Source organism: Oncorhynchus masou, chromosome 31, assembly GCF_036934945.1.
Source record: "Oncorhynchus masou masou isolate Uvic2021 chromosome 31, UVic_Omas_1.1, whole genome shotgun sequence".
Taxonomy (NCBI): Eukaryota; Metazoa; Chordata; class Actinopteri; order Salmoniformes; family Salmonidae; genus Oncorhynchus; species Oncorhynchus masou.
In genome coordinates this window covers 26,129,201-26,149,081 of record NC_088242.1, presented here as the reverse complement: position 1 = coordinate 26,149,081, position 19,881 = coordinate 26,129,201, and the positions used below count along the sequence as shown (strand labels likewise).

At 45.1% G+C, this 19,881-nt stretch overlaps 1 protein-coding gene across 4 annotated transcripts in view; it reads right to left on the bottom strand.

The window, feature by feature from the left end:
- rhbdf1b (rhomboid 5 homolog 1b (Drosophila)) overlaps positions 1-19,881 on the bottom strand; it is a 60,667-nt gene that overhangs the window by 30,191 nt on the left and 10,595 nt on the right. For 3 of the 4 annotated variants that reach the window (XM_064950508.1, XM_064950509.1, XM_064950511.1), the window contains exons 2-3: positions 10,920-11,072; positions 8,353-8,492 (exon numbers count right to left, since the gene is read on the bottom strand). In XM_064950508.1, coding sequence (XP_064806580.1) covers positions 8,353-8,492; positions 10,920-11,036 — 257 coding nt within the window. In that variant the 5' untranslated portion in view covers positions 11,037-11,072. Of the gene's footprint in view, positions 1-5,619; positions 6,477-8,352; positions 8,493-10,919; positions 11,073-19,881 lie in introns of those variants that run through there. The other variant, XM_064950510.1, reaches the window with a different exon arrangement.

The window sequence follows — 19,881 nt, the reverse complement described above, 5'->3', positions numbered from 1 at the left end:
GTGTGAGTATGTGAGTGTATGCATTAGTATTAGTGTGTGTGTGAGTGTGTGAGTGTGTGCATTAGTATTAGTGTGTGTGTGAGTGTGTGAGTGTATGCATTAGTATTAGTGTGTGTGTGTGAGTGCATGCATTAGTATTAGTGTGTGTGTGTGTGGGGGGGGGTGTATGCATTAGTATTAGTGTGTGTGAGTGTATGCATTAGTATTAGTGTGTGTGTGTGAGTATGTGAGTGTATGCATTAGTATTAGTGTGTGTGTGAGTGTTTGAGTGTGTGCATTAGTATTAGTGTGTGTGTGAGTGTGTGAGTGTATGCATTAGTATTAGTGTGTGTGTGCATGTGTGAGTGTATGCATTAGTATTGGTGTGTGTGTGTGTGTGTGTGTGTGTGTGTGTGTGTGTGTGTGTGTGTGTGTGTGTGTGTGTGTGTGTGTGTGTGTGTGCATTATACTGCATGTGTATGTCTTCCCCTAGTGACCCTCTGTATATGTAGGAGTGTCTCAGAGTGTGTAAATCAGGAGAAGAAGTGTTCTGTGAAGGACGCGGGTCAGAGGGTAGAGGAGTGTTTACAGTAGAGGACATTCAGTAATAACACAGTCTCCATCATTAGAGAGAAACCAGCCAGCTGGGGAAGCCTTTTAAGGCTGCGCACCGTCAGGGGAGAGAGGGAGGGAGATTCCTCCCAGGAGGGAGTAATGTTTTAAGAGGGGTCACAGGTTTAGGTTGGGAGCAATGTTCCCTCAAATGATTTTAGGCACTGAGCAAATTTCAGGTCTGCTGAGTGCAAACTTGAACATTGTGAAAATTCTGTGCAACTTCTGGCACGCACTGAGGCTGTACCCGCTTTAAATTACAATTGAACAGTGTTCAAGTAGGCTAATGTGGCTGTTTGATCATAATGTAGGCCTGCCAGAGTGGCCTACCATCAAAAACACAATGGAGAAAACGCATCCCATAACATTTTAACATGGAAATAGCTGTTATATCATTCAGCCTACAGTAGCAGCCAATGTGTGGTGTTCAATGTAGGCCTGCATGCAGAGCATGACATTAACCTGTTTATCCCACTTGGCCTTCAGACAAGGAGGTGACTGAACATTTGTTGTATTGTTTGATGCAAGAAAGCACTCTACAAAATAAAATGCATCATTATTGGCTGGCTATTGGCTACTTAGCTTACAATCCTGTCTCAAAACAACACTGCCCCTTTAAGACAAAAACAAGCTCTTTACTATTCAAAGATGGCTAGAAATGCACACATTTTGTGCTCTTGTAGGAAGCAACCACTCCCCAATTGCTAACTACAAATTATCTATAACTGGGCTAATAACTCAGTAACTAGCAAAGGATATGAACAAATGTGCACACGTGGCTACATGCAGCTCTCGCTTTGATCTCAAACAATCTACTCATGACTGCTCATGCTGTAAAAACAGTCCAGTCAAAGTGAATGGCACAGATCCAAATATGGTAATGTCCATTTTCATATAGGCCTACTGCAGCTTTGATTGGCTATGGCGCCCCAGTCTGTGTAGAGTACAGGCCTGAGTCGTGCCTGTCAGTGCAATAGAATCCTACTCCGATGCGTTCTGCTTAAAAAAATATATCTTTCATAGTTAGTTTCGTTTCGGTATGTTGCATTGAAAGGGGCAAATATTGCGTTGATTCGATCACAATTCCCACAGTGAAGGGAAACGTTGATCGTGTTAATTAACGGTGAAAACTCTACAAAGTTGAGTGAAGTTCAATCTCTTACTTCTCTGCCCAGGCTGATATATTTCTTCTGCGTGGCAGTCCCTCTAAGCCGCATGGCAGTCCCGTGCACACGAGCAGCTTAGAGAGAATGGTGGTTGAGAGGGTTTAGGAGGGTTGGGGTGGTGGTGGGGTGGGTAGACTGAGTAGTGGTGATTGACAGAGAGAGGCTCTCGGTATCAGGATACGTAAACACCACAGAAGAAGAAAACAGAGTGACACATGCAGTCCATCTTTACAGTTAAACACACTCTGTGAGATGAGGTTCTGGGAAGACTCATTTACTCTGTGGAAGGTTGTTTCTAGGAAAATAAACACCTTGATTCACTAGGTTTGTGCGTGTGTGTATGCACCGGGGTTTCCGTTAGGAAAATGTGGAGCTGGTCATTTGACCGGCAACATTTTAATTTACCGGACATTTGAGAAATATGCCAGACCCAAATGCATTGGGTTCGTAACATTATTAGGGCGTCCATCCACGTTGCTCAGAATGACAGAAATCACATTTAGTTGATGGTAATTCATATTAACAGAACATGCAAGTGGAGGATGCAACAATGTGAGGTGCTTCTTCCTGAATTCTGATGTTTAATTTGAAGATGTAACAATAACTGGCCACATTTACTTTTCCTCAGTCAACAAGATGTGTTAGAAACAGCAACATCACTAGCCTATGTCAATCTACTATCACCCATAGATTTTTATTTGTACCTATTCTATTGGTCAACTTTTCGAGGAATAGCCTATTCCAAACACTCTGGGAGTTGTGGATCGATAGATCCCAAATTCATACAACCAGAAGGCCTAGGCTACATAAAAAAAATTAAGCAATGAGTCTGATGCAACAGATCAGAATGTTTAGCTTAAAATGTTGATTAACTATTATTTCTTCATAGCAATGCGAACAAGGCAGTATGCTACGTGTGAATGTTCATTCCACAATGAACACGGTTGTCATAAGGGCACTGCACATGCAAGTGGTTTCATGTGACAGAGATGGAAATACCTGTTAGAAATGTAGAAAGAGAGGAGATATAATAGGCTACTTTGAAGCAAGGTAAGACATGCCTCATAATATGTATTTAAACATGCAGGTTTCAAATAATGACGTTTTCAAAATGCATAGCCTACTGCCTCCAGCTCATTGGTGTGTGACGCGCTGATGAAGCCTACCTTCAGTTGCCATTTGAGGTCCTGCAGCAGCAACTTTTGCACTGTCTGACAGATTTCCTGTCCACATGCTCTGTAACTCTATGCTGTATGGTGTGACACACTAGAAATACAAAAGTATGTGGACACCCCTTCAAATTAGTGGATTAGGCTATTTCAGCCACACCCGTTGCTGACAGGTGTATAAAATCGAGCATACAGCCATGCAACCTCCATAGAGAAACATTGACAGTAGAATGGCCCGTACTAAAGAGCTCAGTGACTTTCAACGTGGCACCGTCAAAGCTAAAGCTTCCATGGTCAACTGTAAGTGCTGTTATTGTGAGGTGGAAACATTTAGGAGCAACAACGCCTCAACTACGAAGTGGTAGGCCACACAAGCTCACAGAACGGGATCGCCGAGTTCTGAAGCAAGTAGCACGTAAAACTCACCTGTCCTCGAACACTCACTACCGAGTTCCAAACTGCATCTGGAAGCAACGTCAGCACAATAACTGTTTGTCGGGAGCTTCATAAAATGGGCATCCAGGCCGAGCAGCCACACACAAGCCTAAGATCACCATGCGCAACACATGAGGTTGGTGGCAACTTCATTGGGACAGGCTCGTAGTAATGGCTGGAGCGGAATAGGTGGGATGGTATCAATTACATCAAACACATGGTTTCCATGGTTTTGATGTGTTTGATGCCACTCCATTTCCTCCATTACGGACATTATTATGAGCCGTCCTCCCCTCAGGAGCCTCCACTGATGCGGCAATGGCACGCGTTGCCTGTAGTGGTGTAAAGCTTGCTGCCAATGGTCTCTGGAGCAGTGGAAACACATTTTCTGGAGTGATGAATCACACTTCACCATCTGGAAAGCCGACGGAGGAATCTGGGTTTGGCGGATGCCAGGAGAACACTACCTGCCCGAATGCATAGTCAACTGTAAAGTTTGGTGTACAACGAGTAATGGTCTGGGACTGTTTTTCATGGTTCGGGCTAGGCCCCTTAGTTCCAGGGAAGGGAAATCTTAACGCTACAGCATACAATGACATTCTAAACAATTCTGTGCTTCCAAGGCCCTTTTGTTTCAGCATGACAATGCACAAAGCAAGGTCCATAAGGAAATGGTTTGTCGAGATCGGCGTGGAAGAACTTGACTGGCCTGTACAGAGCCCTGACCTCAACCAGATCAAACACCTTTGGGATGAATTGGAACACCAACTGTGAGCCAGGCCTAATCGCCAAACACCAGTACCCGACCTCACTAACGCTCATGGCTAAATGGAAGCAAGTCCCTGCAGCAATGTACCAACATCTAGTAGAAAGCCTTCCTAGAAGAGAGGAGGCTGTTATAGCAGTATAGGGGGGACCAACTCCATATTAATGCCCATGGTTTTGGAATGAGATGTTCAGGAGTCCACATACTTTTGGTCATGTAGTGTAAATAAGATACATAACGAATATACTGTAGCCTTCATACGCGCAAATTTAATTCCACAAAATTATGCAAATCTACCAATAGACCAGTCAAATGTATTTACATCAACTGGTAATTCCATTAATGAATAGGCTAAAAGGAATTATTTCGCAATGGGATTTTTTCTTCTTCCCCTGACAATTGGCCGGCGGCAATTTTCCTTAACGGCTTTTCTATTTTTTTATAGGCCAAAAGCTGGCTATTTATTACCGGCTAACGGAAACCCTGGTGTGCACGCTTGCGTGTCTGCATTTGAATGTGCGTGATTGTGTGTGGATGTGTGTGCGTGTCACAGTCACACCCACACTAAATAACACAACAACAACTGGTTCATGAGTACATCAGTCTGCCAAGCGACAACGATTAAAACTACATCACCCTACATCAATAGGCTTTTTGATATCCTAAAGGTAGGGTTGGCTGGTGCACACAGTGTACTATTTCATTCACAATCATTATCTACCTCTGAAGGGGAAGCTTAGCTGACTATTCACACACAAAGCAATAAATCTGCCACTCAAAGAAAGACAAAGATGCCAACAGAAAGTAGTGCCCTATCAGGATAGCCAATGCTACCACTTTCTCCAATCATTCTGAGACCGGTAGAGATCATAACAATCAACAGCTATTGCCAGTAGAGCCAGAAGCTCCTGGTATTATTCCACTACCAGAGACATACAGACAAAGGTCATGTGTAGCTTGGGGAGACATTTAGTGAGGGTTGAACATCCTTATTTATGTCACACTGATCCATGCATATTCTGTTCCCCTTGTTCTATTACATGTGGGTCACATTGGAGCACCTCACATTGTAGAAACAAGCATCCCTCAACTATGAAAATTCTAAAGATAAACAGTTCCTTTGTAAAACACTGTCAGTGATCCCTGCACAGCTGGAAATCCTCTCCTCTAGTCTCCCCTCCCCTCGACCGCTCTTCTTTCCTTCCTCTCCCTCCCTCTCGCTCCCTCCCTCTCTTCTTTCCTATTCCCCAACTCCTTTCCTCCCTCCTGTTTCCCACATGTTCCTCTACCCAGTTCCACACTGTCTTACCTGTCCAGACATTCCCATGTCCCCCCCCCCCAAAGTCCTCTTACCTGTCCAGACATTCCCATGTAGCCCCCCCCCCAGAGTCCTCTTACCTGTCCAGCCATTCCCATGTTGCCCCCCCCCCCCAAAGTCCTCTTACCTGTCCAGCCATTCCCATGTTGCCCCCCCCCCCCAAAGTCCTCTTACCTGTCCAGTCCATCCCAGTCCCAGGAAGCAGGTAGGGTCATGCCTCTGGCTCACACAGAGCTACAGCAGCCTGGAGCCACAACCACATAATGTCCTGGTCTCACCCCTAACTCCTGTCCAACGTCTGACCCCAAGTCACCCTCTGGTTCACAGCTGGTGAGAATAATTGAAGGTCCGTTGAGGCTGAGAGCTGCAATACATCCACTGGGTGCTGATGTGAAATGTACTTCCATTCAGTAGTATGTTCTTCCCAGAGAGGGGGTCAATCAAACGGCCTGGCCAAGTTGATGTTCCTCAGACCAGCGGATCACACTAGGAGAACGTGTCGTCTAGAAGCTGGCTGAACTCCAGTGTGACTTCTAAATAATTGTCTTTCTCCTGCAGCACTATGATCCGCCTACTGTGCTTGGAAATAGAATCCAACAGACTTTTAATTCAACAGAAGATTTGCTCTCTGAACTTGAGACAATCTTGACGCAGTGTGATATTCTAGTCTGTATCTATTACAGGGATTTGCTGTCTTCAGTTCCATAACCTCCAGGCTATGATCTGTGATCCGTCTACTATGCTTGGAAGAATTGAGTATCCAGTTTTCCTCAAAATGGTCTTCTCTCTCCAGGATTCCTTTTAATTCAACAGAAGATTGTCTCTCTGAACTTGAGGTTGTGAAATCTTTCCGCCTGTATCTCCATGAATCCTCTCGAGCTGCCTGATCCTCAGTGGGAATGGACAACGGCTCTACATATCTGCTCTCTGTGAATCTCTGTTCTCACCTCCCTAACACACTTAGTTCTACATGCCTCTCCCTCTTTTTTTCTCCCTCTCTCTCTCCCTCTCCCTCTCTCTCTCCCTCTCTCTTAGCCCTCTCTTTCTATTAACCCCTCCTCTCTCCCTTTTTCTCTTCCCCCCCCTGTTTGGGGAGTTTGTGTAAATTGGCCAATGCTCCCACTAACATACCAGCACTTCCCAGGAAGAGAGAGATTAGAAGGAGAGAAAAAACAAGGTAGGTTGTACATATCAGGCGGTGGAGGGAGTGTGTGGGACCTGTCTCAACAAGAGAGAGAGAGAGAGAGAGGGGATAAGAGAGACAAAGGGAGAGACAGAGAGAGAGACAGAGAGAGAGAGAGAGAGAGAGAGAGAACAGAAGAGGGAGGGAGGGAGGGAGGGAGGGAGGGAGGGAGGGAGGGAGGGAGGGAGGGAGGGAGGGAGGGAGGGAGGGAGGGAGAAGAGAGAGGGAGAGAGAGAGAGAGAGAGGGGGAGGGGGAGAGAGAGAGAGAGAATGAGGAAGAGAGAGAGGGAGAGAGAGGGGGGGTGGAGAGAGAGAAAGAATGCACACAAGGTTGACGCAGCAAAGTCATGAACCCCTTGCATGATCATGAGGAAACTACCTTAGTGTGAGGTGTGAAAAAGGTTAACTAATACCTTTCCCTCAGCAGGCGAACACAGTCTTGTAACAGACACACTGCTAACACGGGGGTTCAAACTCAGTCAGTCACATACTGTATCATCATGTCTATGAATATAACTCCATAGCTGTGACAATAGCTGTCAATAGAAAGTTAGCATTGCTGACATTCCTGTCCCTCTCACAGGCCTTAGCCTGCCAGTACAAGTGCCCCCTCAGTGTGCTACTGTCATGCTATTGATAGAGTCCTACTGGAGCCAACTGGACCACACACACACACACCGTGGTTCCACCTTTCCAATGCGAAGGTTCAGGCAGGCCTTTGAAGAGGTAGCTGTCTTTGGTGTTGGTCCACTGTCACACAATGAGCTGAACACACAAGCCAGCTACATGGCGCTCCGATGGATTCACAGCGGCCTTGATGTGGGAGGCCAGGTAGCTACTCTTTATGAGTCATTGTGTGTGTGTGTGTGAGTGTGTGTCTGTATAAGGGGTGGTGGGTGGAACGTGTGAATGCATCCTCTATGCGTCATGGAACACAGTCAAAAACATGAAAACATAACACACAGCAGATGTGGTCCCTGCGTGTTGCTCTGACGATTCATCCTTAAACACATGATTTGGTGAGCGAATTTCTGGAAGTTTGCGTTATATCTTCAGGGGATTCTTACATTGTCGTAGTGAGGAGTCTTACATTATCGTAGTGAGGATTCTTACATTGTCGTAGTGAGGATTCTTACATTGTCGTAGTGAGGATTCTTACATTGTCATAGTGAGGATTCTTACATTGTCGTATTGACACATTATCTTAATCTGTTCCTTCTCTCTCTTCCCTTGCTCCTTCTTTCATCCTTCTCTCTCTTCATATCCCTCCTCATCCCCTCCCCCCTCTCTCACTCTTACTTGATGATTTGTTTGGGGATGGACGAGCGGCGGCGGGTGACCAGTTTGGGGACACAGGAGCGCCTGCGCAGCACAGAAACCCGTCGGGGGCCCCTCTGGCCCTTAGGAGGGACCGTGTTGACCCGCTTGAAATGCACCCTCTTCTCACTACACACATACACACACCAGACCGAGGAAAGCCGGGGAGGCAGGTAGGCAGATGGGGAAGGAGAAGGAAGTGGCACCAAGAGAAAGGAGAGAGAGTGGGAAATAAAGGAGAGGAGTAAAAAGGGAAATGAAAAGAGTATAAGTTCAGATCAGCTGGAAAAGAGTAATAGTGAGTTGGTAAAAGTTAGTGTTATTTAGAAAAGATATTCAGGGAATGCAGAAGCAAGTAGAGTGGAAGGTGTGTTGTGTGATACACGTGTGCGTGTGTGTGGTCTCACCTCTTGATGGTCTGTGTGATGGAGGGCTGGCGCTGCAAGGGGGGTTGGAGATAGTTGCTGGGGTCAAAGGTTGCGATGCCTGATTGTATGTTCTCGCCAGGCATGCTCACACTGCGCAGGAACCCCTGCCTCTTCACCGGCTGTGACACACACCAGACAACAAGAAGACATTGCACCTCAACAGCTGAGTGGACTTACTGTAGCTGGTCTCTATTGTACGCTTGTATTGAATCTGTATTGAGCCTGTGTCTAAGCCAGATTACAGCAACTGTACATGTATGAATGTGTGTGTGTGTGTGTGTGTGTGTGTGTGTGTGTGTGTGTGTGTGTGTGTGTGTGTGTGTGTGTGTGTGTGTGTGTGTGTGTGTGTGTGTGAGTGAGTGAGTGTGTGTGTGTGTGTGTGTGTGTGTGTGTGTGTGTGTGTGTGTGTGTGTGTGTGTGTGTGTGTGTGTGTGTGTGTGTGGTTTGGTTATACTTTCCTTGTGGGGACCTGAGGGTAGTAAAACAAGGAAAGCATTCTGCTGGTCCCCAGAAGGAAAAAGGCTTTTATAGGTTTAGGGTTAAAATTAGAGTTCGAGTTAGGAGTTAGCGTTAGGAGTTAGAGTTAGGAGTTAGAGTTAGGAGTTAGGGTTAGGGGTTAGGAGTTAGAGTTAGGAGTTAGAGTTAGGAGTTAGGGTTAGGGGTTAGGAGTTAGAGTTAGGAGTTAGAGTTAGGAGTTAGGGTTAGGGGTTAGGAGTTAGGGTTAGGAGTTAGAGTTAGGAGTTAGAGTTAGGGGTTAGGGTTAGGAGTTAGGAGTTAGGAGTTAGGGTTAGGGGTTAGGAGTTAGGGTTAGGAGTTAGAGTTAGGGGTTAGGGTTAGGGTTAGGAGTTAGAGTTAGGAGTTAGAGTTAGGGGTTAGGGTTAGGAGTTAGAGTTAGGAGTTAGGGTTAGGGGTTAGGAGTTAGGGTTAGGAGTTAGAGTTAGGAGTTAGAGTTAGGGGTTAGCGTTAGGAGTTAGAGTTAGGAGTTAGGGTTAGGGGTTAGGAGTTAGGGTTAGGAGTTAGAGTTAGGAGTTAGAGTTAGGGGTTAGGGTTAGGAGTTAGGGTTTAGGGTTAGGAGTTAGAGTTAGGAGTTAGGAGTTAGGGTTAGGAGTTAGGGTTTAGGGTTAGGAGTTAGAGTTAGGGGTTAGGGTTAGGAGTTAGGGTTAGGGGTTAGAGTTAGGAGTTAGGGTTAGGAGTTAGAGTTAGGAGTTAGGGTTAGGGGTTAGAGTTAGGAGTTAGGGTTAGGAGTTAGGGTTAGGGGTTAGAGTTAGGAGTTAGAGTTAGGAGTTAGGGTTAGGAGTTAGGGTTAGGAGTTAGGAGTTAGAGTTAGGAGTTAGAGTTAGGGGTTAGGAGTTAGAGTTAGGAGTTAGGGTTAGGGGTTAGGAGTTAGAATTAGAGTTAGGAGTTAGAGTTAGGAGTTAGAGTTAGGAGTTAGGGTTAGGAGTTAGAGTTAGGGGTTAGAGTTAGGAGTTAGGGTTAGAGTTAGGGGTTAGAGTTAGGGGTTAGAGTTAGGAGTTAGGGGTTAGGGTTAGGAGTTAGGGTTACAATTAGGGTTAGGAGTTAGAGTTAGGGGTTAGGGTTAGGGTTTAGGGTTAGGAGTTAGAGTTAGGGGTTAGGGTTAGGAGTTAGGGTTAGGAGTTAGGGTTTAGGGTTTAGGGTTAGGAGGTAGGGTTAGGGGTTAGGATTAGGAGTTAGGGTTTAGGGTTAGGGTTAGGAGTTAGGGTTTAGGGTTAGGAGTTAGAGTTAGGAGTTAGGGTTAGGAGTTAGGGTTAGGGGTTAGAGTTAGGAGTTAGAGTTAGGAGTTAGGGTTAGGAGTTAGGAGTTAGAGTTAGGAGTTAGGGTTAGGGGTTAGGAGTTAGAGTTAGAGTTAGGAGTTAGAGTTAGGGGTTAGGAGTTAGAGTTAGGAGTTAGAGTTAGGGGTTAGGAGTTAGAATTAGAGTTAGGAGTTAGAGTTAGGAGTTAGGGTTAGGAGTTAGGGTTAGGAGTTAGAATTAGAGTTAGGGGTTAGAGTTAGGAGTTAGGGTTAGGGGTTAGGGGTTAGAGTTAGGGGTTAGAGTTAGGAGTTAGGGGTTAGAGTTAGGAGTTAGGGGTTAGAGTTAGGGGTTAGGGTTACAATTAGGGTTAGGAGTTAGAGTTAGGGGTTAGGGTTTAGGGTTAGGAGTTAGAGTTAGGGGTTAGGGTTAGGAGTTAGGGTTAGGAGTTAGGGTTTAGGGTTAGGAGTTAGGGTTAGGGGTTAGGGTTAGGGGTTAGGGTTAGGAGTTAGGGTTAGGGGTTAGGATTAGGAGTTAGGGTTTAGGGTTAGGAGTTAGGGTTAGGAGTTAGGGTTAGGAGTTTGATTTTGAATGGGAATCAATTGTTTGGTCCCCACAAGTATAGTAAAACAAACGTGTGTGTGTGTGTGTGTGTTAGTGTGTGTGTGTGTGTGTGTGTGTGTGTGTGTGTGTGTGTGTGTGTGTGTGTGTGTGTGTGTGTGTGTGTGTGTGTGTGTGTGTGTGTGTGTGTGTGTGTGTTGTGTGTGAGAGAGATGTGAGAGAGATGTGTCATCATACCTGTATGAATGTTGAGGGCTCATCCAGGGACAGCTGTGGGGGGATGTTCACTCTGAGCCATGGAGGTTTCTTCCTCTGCAGACTGCTGCTCTCCTGGGGCTGGCCTGGCTCAGCCATGCTCTCTACCACCCCCTACCGTGCTACGCCTGCCAGCTGGAGACCCAGGGAGAGAAGGAGAGATGTGAGACAGAAGTTCAGAACACACACACACACATTGCAGCGGTATTACAGATAAACCCAGTGATCTGACAGAGCAGAGCACATGAAGCAGCTTTTTGGAGTAATTTTCATTATTGGAAGTTGGCTGATCCTAATGCAGATGATGCTGCCAGCCAGTCTAACACAAACAGACAACGTGCCCTCCAAACTGGACACAGCCTGCCCTGTGTCCACTGTCTGTCTGCCCATCTGGACACAGCCTGCCCTGGGTCCACTGTCTGTCTGCCCATCTGGACACAGCCTGCCCTGTGTCCACTGTCTGTCTGCCCATCTGGACACAGCCTGCCCTGGGTCCACTGTCTGTCTGCCCATCTGGACACACCCTGCCCTGTGTCCACTGTCTGTCTGCCCATCTGGACACACCCTGCCCTGTGTCCACTGTCTGTCTGCCCATCTGGACACACCCTGCCCTGTGTCCACTGTCTGTCTGCCCATCTGGACACAGCCTGCCCTGTGTCCACTGTCTGTCTGCCCATCTGGACACAGCCTGCCCTGTGTCCACTGTCTGTCTGCCCATCTGGACACAGCCTGCCCTGTGTCCACTGTCTGTCTGCACATCTGGACACAGCCTGCCCTGTGTCCACTGTCTGTCTGCCCATCTGGACACACCCTGCCCTGTGTCCACTGTCTGTCTGCCCATCTGGACACAGCCTGCCCTGTGTCCACTGTCTGTCTGCCCATCTGGACACAGCCTGCCCTGTGTCCACTGTCTGTCTGCCCATCTGGACACAGCCTGCCCTGTGTCCACTGTCTGTCTGCCCATCTGGACACAGCCTGCCCTGTGTCCACTGTCTGTCTGCCCATCTGGACACACCCTGCCCTGTGTCCACTGTCTGCAGGTGTAGCGAAATGCTTATATCAAAGCAAACCTATGATTTCCATGGACTGTGTGTTTTTTAAGACTTTGTACTAGTATATTTTCCCACAAGGGGGCGTTAATTGCCTCAAAAACTTCTCCTCATCCAACCCCACTCAATGTTGTACTTTATTTATTTATTTTTAAAAAATAAGGCAAGTGAGTTAAAAACAAATTCTTATTTACCATGATGGCCTACCCCGACCCAACCCTAACCCGGACGACACTGTACACAACCCTATGGGACTCCCAATCATAGCCGATTGTGATACAGCCTGGAATTGAACCAGGGTCTGTAGTGTCACCTCTAGCACTGAGATGCAGTGCCTTAGAGTGCTGCGCCACTCAGGAGCCCCGAGTAACTCAGCCACCCCTGAGGTTGTTCACACACACACACACACACACACACACACACACACACACACACACACACACACACACACACACACACACACACACACACACACACACACACACACACACAACCATCAGCACCAGAACCACTGCATCAAAGGAACAGCCTGACTCAATCCCAGTATACTTAGGGGCTCCACTCCACACATACAAACATACACTACTAAGGAATCCACAGAGAGTCGTTGATTGGTATACTGTACACATACAGTAGCACACCCACTGAGTCAAACCTAAACCCACACTGTCTACAGACAAGCAGGGCTTCCTTACTGAAGCAGTTGACTAATAGATTGTTTGCCATGTGTCAAGAGCTAAGATATGATCTTTGATGTAAGCAAACTTGTATCCACATAATCCTTCATCCATTCAGCAGGGTGGTCTTGGCTGACTAACAGGAGGCCGTAAAGTATTGAGGCTGTCCTATGTCTGTGTGGTGACAATGTGGGATCTAACTATGATCTGGAAAAGAAGTCCTAGAGCCAATGTTAAATAAGAGTTAAACATGAGATGATCATGAAAAGGACATCTGAATGCAGCATCTGTAAGACTGAACAGACAACCACCATTTAAGGAGATATCAGATGTGGATGGTTTTGAGGTCCATTTTGAAATATTTCTCAGAAGGGAAATTACAGTCGCTGGTCTTGCCATGAAATCATTAACAGAACAATCGTCTATTTTATCACCATTGATTCTTGGGGCTTGAGACTCACTGAAGCCAAGTCCAACAAGCGGTGTGCTATTCAATACCAGCAGCGACACACTAGCCAGCCAGGCAGTCAGAGTGGGTGTGTTTCCAAACCCAAGGGAATGGAGTTTACGGTAAGAATTCAGAGAAAAGCAGCACATAAAGAGTTATCCCTCAGCTGGCTGTGTTCTGAAGGTCATTCTGTGGCGGGTTCTAGAACCCTGTGTGCTCCTTCAGAGACAGAGAGAGTAAACACACTCCTACAAATAGCATCTCACCAGAACAATATGACCATATCCTATGGCCGCACACACGCACGCACATACACAAGCACACAAATGCTAACATATGCACACACACAGTTGCATGTATGCACACAAACTGCGTTTACAGTTTTTTTCGATTGCTAAACGACAGTGAACACAACAGGAGTCACATGTGCAAAACTCTAACTACAGTCTGCACAGCAGCAGTTCATGTGGACCAAACTCTAGTTCGTTTTTCATTGCTTGAACACAGTTTTCAAAACTCTACACACTTATCCGATGACTTTAACCACAACCTGCACAACACTGTGGATTTACAGCACTTTGTTCAAATGCTAACACACTGCTGTCAAAACTGTGAACCACACATTCAAAACGGAATAGATTTCAGCCTTGTGCCTTTCAAACACTGCTGATTGCAATTTCAGCTGAAAGGCTAAGCAGGTGTCTTGTTTTAGACTTGTTAGTGAACACACACACACATATTACAGTATATATAGGTAGAGCTCAGAAAGACTCATTTTGGAAATGGAACAAGGAAGATGGGTTTGTGGAGGGAGAAGGGTGGCAGGGAGAGGGCGGATGCGTGGAGGAAGACAAAGAAGACAAAGAGCTGTTATTTCAGATTAAATAAGGGCTACACTTATAGACCATGTCGTGAACCATGGTCTCTCATTGAGAGAGGCAGGGTTGAGAGTGCAACACAATCTGCAAAGATCCACAGTGGCATCTGTAATGCGAATTTTCCATCATACAAACAGGTGAGAATTACCATCCTTACAGTAAATGAAAACATTACAGGAATCTATTTTGTATTGCAATTATAGAATATTTACACAGATATATATTACAGTAAGTTTGACTGTAAAATATGTTTTTACAACAGGACCCAAAGGCTGCCCCCAACAGGCTGAAGAGGAAAAATATTTTCAGATGCGCAGGAAAATGCTATTGTTGACATGGTTGTTGTCAACAATGGAATAAAACTGTGGGAGATTCAAGATAGAGTGCTGGCTGATAATGATATATTTGAAAATGTTAATTCTGTCAGCACAACAACTATTGCTTGAGTCCTAAAGAAACACCAAGTTACAATGAAACAGTTATACACTGTACCGTTTGAGAGAAACAGTGAACGGGTAAAAGAGCAAAGATACCAATATGTCCAGGTAAGACGTCTGAGGTTACGTACACAGCTATACAAAATATTTACAGTAAAACAAACACTAGCATTTCTACAGTAAAACTGTGCACTTACTGTTTTTCAAAGAGTAATGGAGGTGGAAGCACTGGAAAGACCACATTCATTTGTATTTATCGATGAAGCTGGATTTAACCTTGCCAAAACACGGCGCAGAGGAAGGAATGTTATAGGTCAAAGGGCCACTGTGGAGGTTCCAGGCCAAAGGGGGGGAAATATCACCATGTGTGCTGCAATGGCCAATGATGGTTTGCTTCTCAACACACCACTCATTGGCCCATACAACACAGAAAGGCATATAGCTTTCCTAGAACAGCTCTATGCTCAGCTAGTGCCAGCAGAACAGGGGGAGCCAGTAAGAAACCCCCAAGTTTTTGTCATAGTTTGCGATAACGTTGCTTTTCACCACTCTGCAGCTGTCACAGATTGGTTTGCAGCACATCACAGATTTATGGTTTTGTACCTGCCTGCATATTCACCCTTCCTCAACCCAATAGAGGAGTTTTTCTCTGCCTGGAGGTGGAAAGTGTTTGGTCACCACCCACATGACCAAATGTCTCTTTTGGAAGCCAAAAGAGGACACGAGTCCAGAGGACTGCCAGGGATGGATAAGGCACTCCAGAAGGTTCTTCCCCAGGTGCATGGCAAGAGAAAACATTAGATGTGATGTTAAAGAAAACCTGTGGCCTGATGCTAGAGAGAGGCAGGATTAGCCCCTCAATTATTTGTTCGAATTACAGTATGTACTTTTAGTTTCTACCTTTTTTTTCTCATTACTGTAATTCCGTAAATTACTACAGACTATTGAAGCAAACTGCTAATTTTCATTTACCTTAAAGAATTGTTATGTTCTAAAAAAAAATATAAATCATGTGAAAGAATGTCACTCTTTTCTTTGAAGAAAATATTACTTCGTATGAAGTCACTGAAATTGTTCAAACTGTAAAGATGAAAAGTTTGTATTTTCTGTATTGGTGTTTGATGCTAGTGTTTTTACTCTCAGTGTGTTCTGAGTGACAGTGTGTGTTATCTCAGTGAGGGTTGTGCATAGTGTTTGGAAGCACTGAGCGTGTTTTGAGCCATGTGTTAAGAGTTGTGTTGCTTGGAATGAGTTTTGCAGGTGATGTGAACTGTTTAGCTCAGGTGACTGTTGGTAGTGCAGACTGTAGTTAGAGTTTTGCACATGTGACTCCAGTTGTGCCCACTGTCGTTTAGCAATCGAAAAAACTGTAATGCCTAAGTCAGAAGTTAGCAGTACGAGAGGTAAAATGAAAATAACGAAAACACTCCCTTTTTCCCTCATCCCCTTTTGACACAAAACAGCAATCAACACACATACACATTGTTTCTATTCCATGATCCCTCTATCACTCTTCCACCCGGTCAGTTTTTTCCATATATATATGTGTGTGTGTGTGTGTGTGTATGTGTATGTGTGTGTGTGTGTGTGTGTGTGTGTGTGTGTGTGTGTGTGTGTGTGTGTGTGTGTGTGTGTGTGTGTGTGTGTGTGTGTGTGTGACAAGCAGATTAAGGTCCAACGGACAGGCTTTAATCCTGCAGTAGACCACGTGATAATACGCCTCCTCCTGTCCGTCAGCCTGGCAGGAGATCAGGACATGGATTGAACGGGTGACAAACATAAAGAATGTCCAGGAAGTCACCCTGCACCAGGAGTCAAAAGGAACTGAATGGAAATGAGTTATCACTGAATGAAACTGAATGGATTTGCTCTTGTGTTATGCAAGTGTTGATTTCACTACTTAAATTTTTTTAAATAATTCACCTTTATTTAACTAGGCCAGCCAGTTAAGAACAAATTCTCATTTACAATGACGGCCTATAAAATACTGTATACTACAGTATATGGATGGATTTGGAGAAGCAGCTGGATCTTTTCCTACAGTTACGCTGCCCAATATCAACTACTTAGGCCTGTTTTGCATTCAGGGACATTTCTTCCAGACACATCTTGCTGAAATTAAACAGAATGTCACATTGCATAAAAGAGTTGTCCAAACATTGTCCTCTCCTACCCTCTTTGCTGTGCTCATGGAAAGAGCTTTGCACCGGACAGTACTGGGGTTGAACTGAGCTCAAGTTACTCCTCATTGTGTCTGTTTCAATAGCCTTGCACTTTCCAAACCAATCTTTCTCCTATTCTCTCTCTCTCTCTTTCTCTCTCTCTCTCTCTCTCCCCATCTTTCCTTTCTTTTCTCTTCATCTCTTTTTCTACCTCTCATTTCAACCTTCCTTGCTCGAGTACAGAAATGCCAAGCTGTATTTGACATTATAATTGACACTTCCTTCACCGACTGTGTTTCCCTACGTCTCAAAATAGCATTTTTTGAAATGCAAAACAATCACTCGATTTAGAACTCAGGATAAGGTCAGTGTAACCTTACAGAGCCCAATACCACCTCTTCTCATTTCAGCTTGACACAGTATTGTAGAGGAGCTCTGCATTGTATGCTTTATACCCCATGGACAAAGCAATGGGCCTGATATCATCTCAGTTCAAAAAGTGATGATATTTATTCTCTTGTGTCATGTAAATGGACTCGTGTGTTATGAATCTTTGGCTGAAATCAATATTTGATGTGTTGGAAAAATCGAAACCCAGCGAACCGCCATCTGCTCTTAGATAAGTCCTAGTTATGCCCCCCCCCCCACAACAGTGACATCATCAGAGGTCTGTGTAGTGGGTTTGATCTGTGCCAGATGTTACAGTCATATCTCTTTGTGTGTGTGTTCTCCAGCGATGGATGACCTCATTTTGTTGCTTCCTTTATACAGAGTGGTGCTGTATTGTGTTTGTTGTGTTGTGTCCCTCTTCCGGTGCCTTACCCTCGCTTTGTTTGACTACAGCACACGTTCAGGCCATCTGCAAAAAACACATCTACCTAACAACAGTGAGTATAACAGAGAAAACAGCCACAGAATGCACAATAAAAGTATGACCTACAGCAGGGATGGGCTGCTTTGATGGGGGTGGGGGCCACAAAGAAACTGAACTCATTATGAGCGGCAGCAGTGGCTTGTGGGTCTGCGTACCCACAACCATACCCCCCCCCCCAAAAAAAAACACCACTAACATTTTAGCGCCCCCCCAAGTGACAGCAAAAATCATTTTAAAGTTCATCTCCTGCAATTCTACACATTTTGCCATGGGGCGTAGAGAAAATGTTGCCATTTTAAAGCAAGTTTGCTGCAATTCTACACATTTTGCCATGGGGCGGAGAGAAGAGTTAGCAATTTTCTAACACATTTCCTGCAATTCTATATACATTTTGTCATAGGGTGGAGGCAAATGTTCATCATTTTTAATATGATAGCTGATGATCAATGGACCCCGCCCCGTTTGGTCATTCGACCACGCTAACTACAAGTTTAGATAGCTGGCCGCTAGACTCACTGACCAATAAGTAAATAGAATAGCACCTTGTGTATTCTAACTCTCAACAGTAAGTTGACTTAAGTTGACTTAATTGTTCCGCGGGCCGACAAAAGGGTTGCCGCGGGCCGCAGGCGGCCAGTTGCCCATCCCTGACCTACTGTAAAGAAGAGGTACACTCATTGTCACAGAAAGTCAATGAGTATTTGTAGTTCATCTCCTTATCATATTGGAAAGAGAATTTATGGATTTTTTTCAGAAATTCAAACAAGAGGTCACATTTTAGTTTGACTCCACTAAGGGTTACCTACATTTTGGACTAACTGTTCCATAAACCGCCCACACCGTCATCATCCCCAGCAGAACAAAACCAAGCCAAAATATGATCTGATAAAGAGAAAATACAGTAATCTTTTTTGTATTCCAACTCATTCTACTATTGACATATGTCACAAAGTTTAATCTGGTATTACGGGTCCATTCTATTTGCCTCAACCCTCAGACCCAGTGGTCAACCAGGAAACAAGGGGAAGTATAAGCTTTTGACTAAAGACTTCCTCTCTTTTTTCATAAAGCCCAATCCTGACGTAAATGTATATGCATAACTCGAATTTAAAACCAAATCCCATGCACATCAATACAAGATTTATGAGAACGGCTGTTGTGTGCATTCCTCAAGTTAAGATCCGGTCAAGTTAAGATCCACCACCAAGCTAGCACAGATCATTCTCAACCTTTATTTGACCAGGGTAAGTTAACCATACCAGAAGTCCTGTGGTAGTGGTGCCCTTGATAGTCCTGGCGCACCGCCTGTTTGGCTCGACACTCTGTGGTGCACATGCTCGGAAATACCTCACATTCCTCCTGAGAGACCAGGCCGTTCCACCCCATTTCATCCCACTCAGTTCTGTTTCTGGTGAACCGTGATGGTGTGGCATGGCTGTACAGCTACAGAACCAAAACCACTCTGCCAGCCTGATTCAGCCACAAGGCTTTCGGGAAACTCACCCCCTAGGACTCTGTTATTGAGCCATAGCAATGAAAATGCAGGCGTAGCAAAAGACCAGCTGTTTTCACAATAAGAGTTCTCAGTAGTCCAATAGAGAATATTCACACGCATAAATTAAGCCCTCAAACATCAACAGTTTCAGTCATTCATTGTACTGGGCTGGTTTAATACTGTATGTCAAAATCACAGAAGTGTAAAGGCTTGCTATGCTGAACCCCCGAATTCGACAAACCGAAACGGTCTCACTAGTTACAAGGTTGAATCTTTCAAGACCATTTACAGTGAATGAGGGTTTTCCTTCGATCCTAAAAAAGTGCACACCTGGCATTTATATACAGTAGTAAACACTATTTGTATTCAGGATTGCAGCAGGATTCCAGCCCAGCTGGAGCTCCGAATGTCACTCTAACAGCATGTGTAAGAGGCTGGTTATCAGCCAAGCTCTCAGTCCCTCAGGGGATCACCAAGCCGTGAAAAAGGAAGGAGAGGAAGGAGGAGAGGAGAGAACATGAACAGGAGGCGAAGACATACAAAGGGGGTGGGATGGAGAAAAACACGACACATTGAAGAAGAAGAAAAGAGTGAAGAAAGAGAGGTAATAGAAAGAAGGAAGAAGAAAGAGAAGCACGGTGGTAATTCTACTGGGACCCACCATCCCTCCCTCCAGAGCCCTCGGACTCCCTGGCCATGGTTCTCTTCCCCAGGATAACTCACAGACTTGAGTGGGTCTATCTATCCATTTACATCATTTCCATTGCATACGCTATCGTAGCTGTAGACTTCCAGTCATTGCCAGAATATCGCAGTATCCCCTTAACTCAGTTAGTTTCTGAGTTAAAGTGTCATGACTCTCGTGGGTTGAAGAAGGAGACCAAGGTGCAGCGTTGTAGGCGTTCATGATATTTAATAAACCGA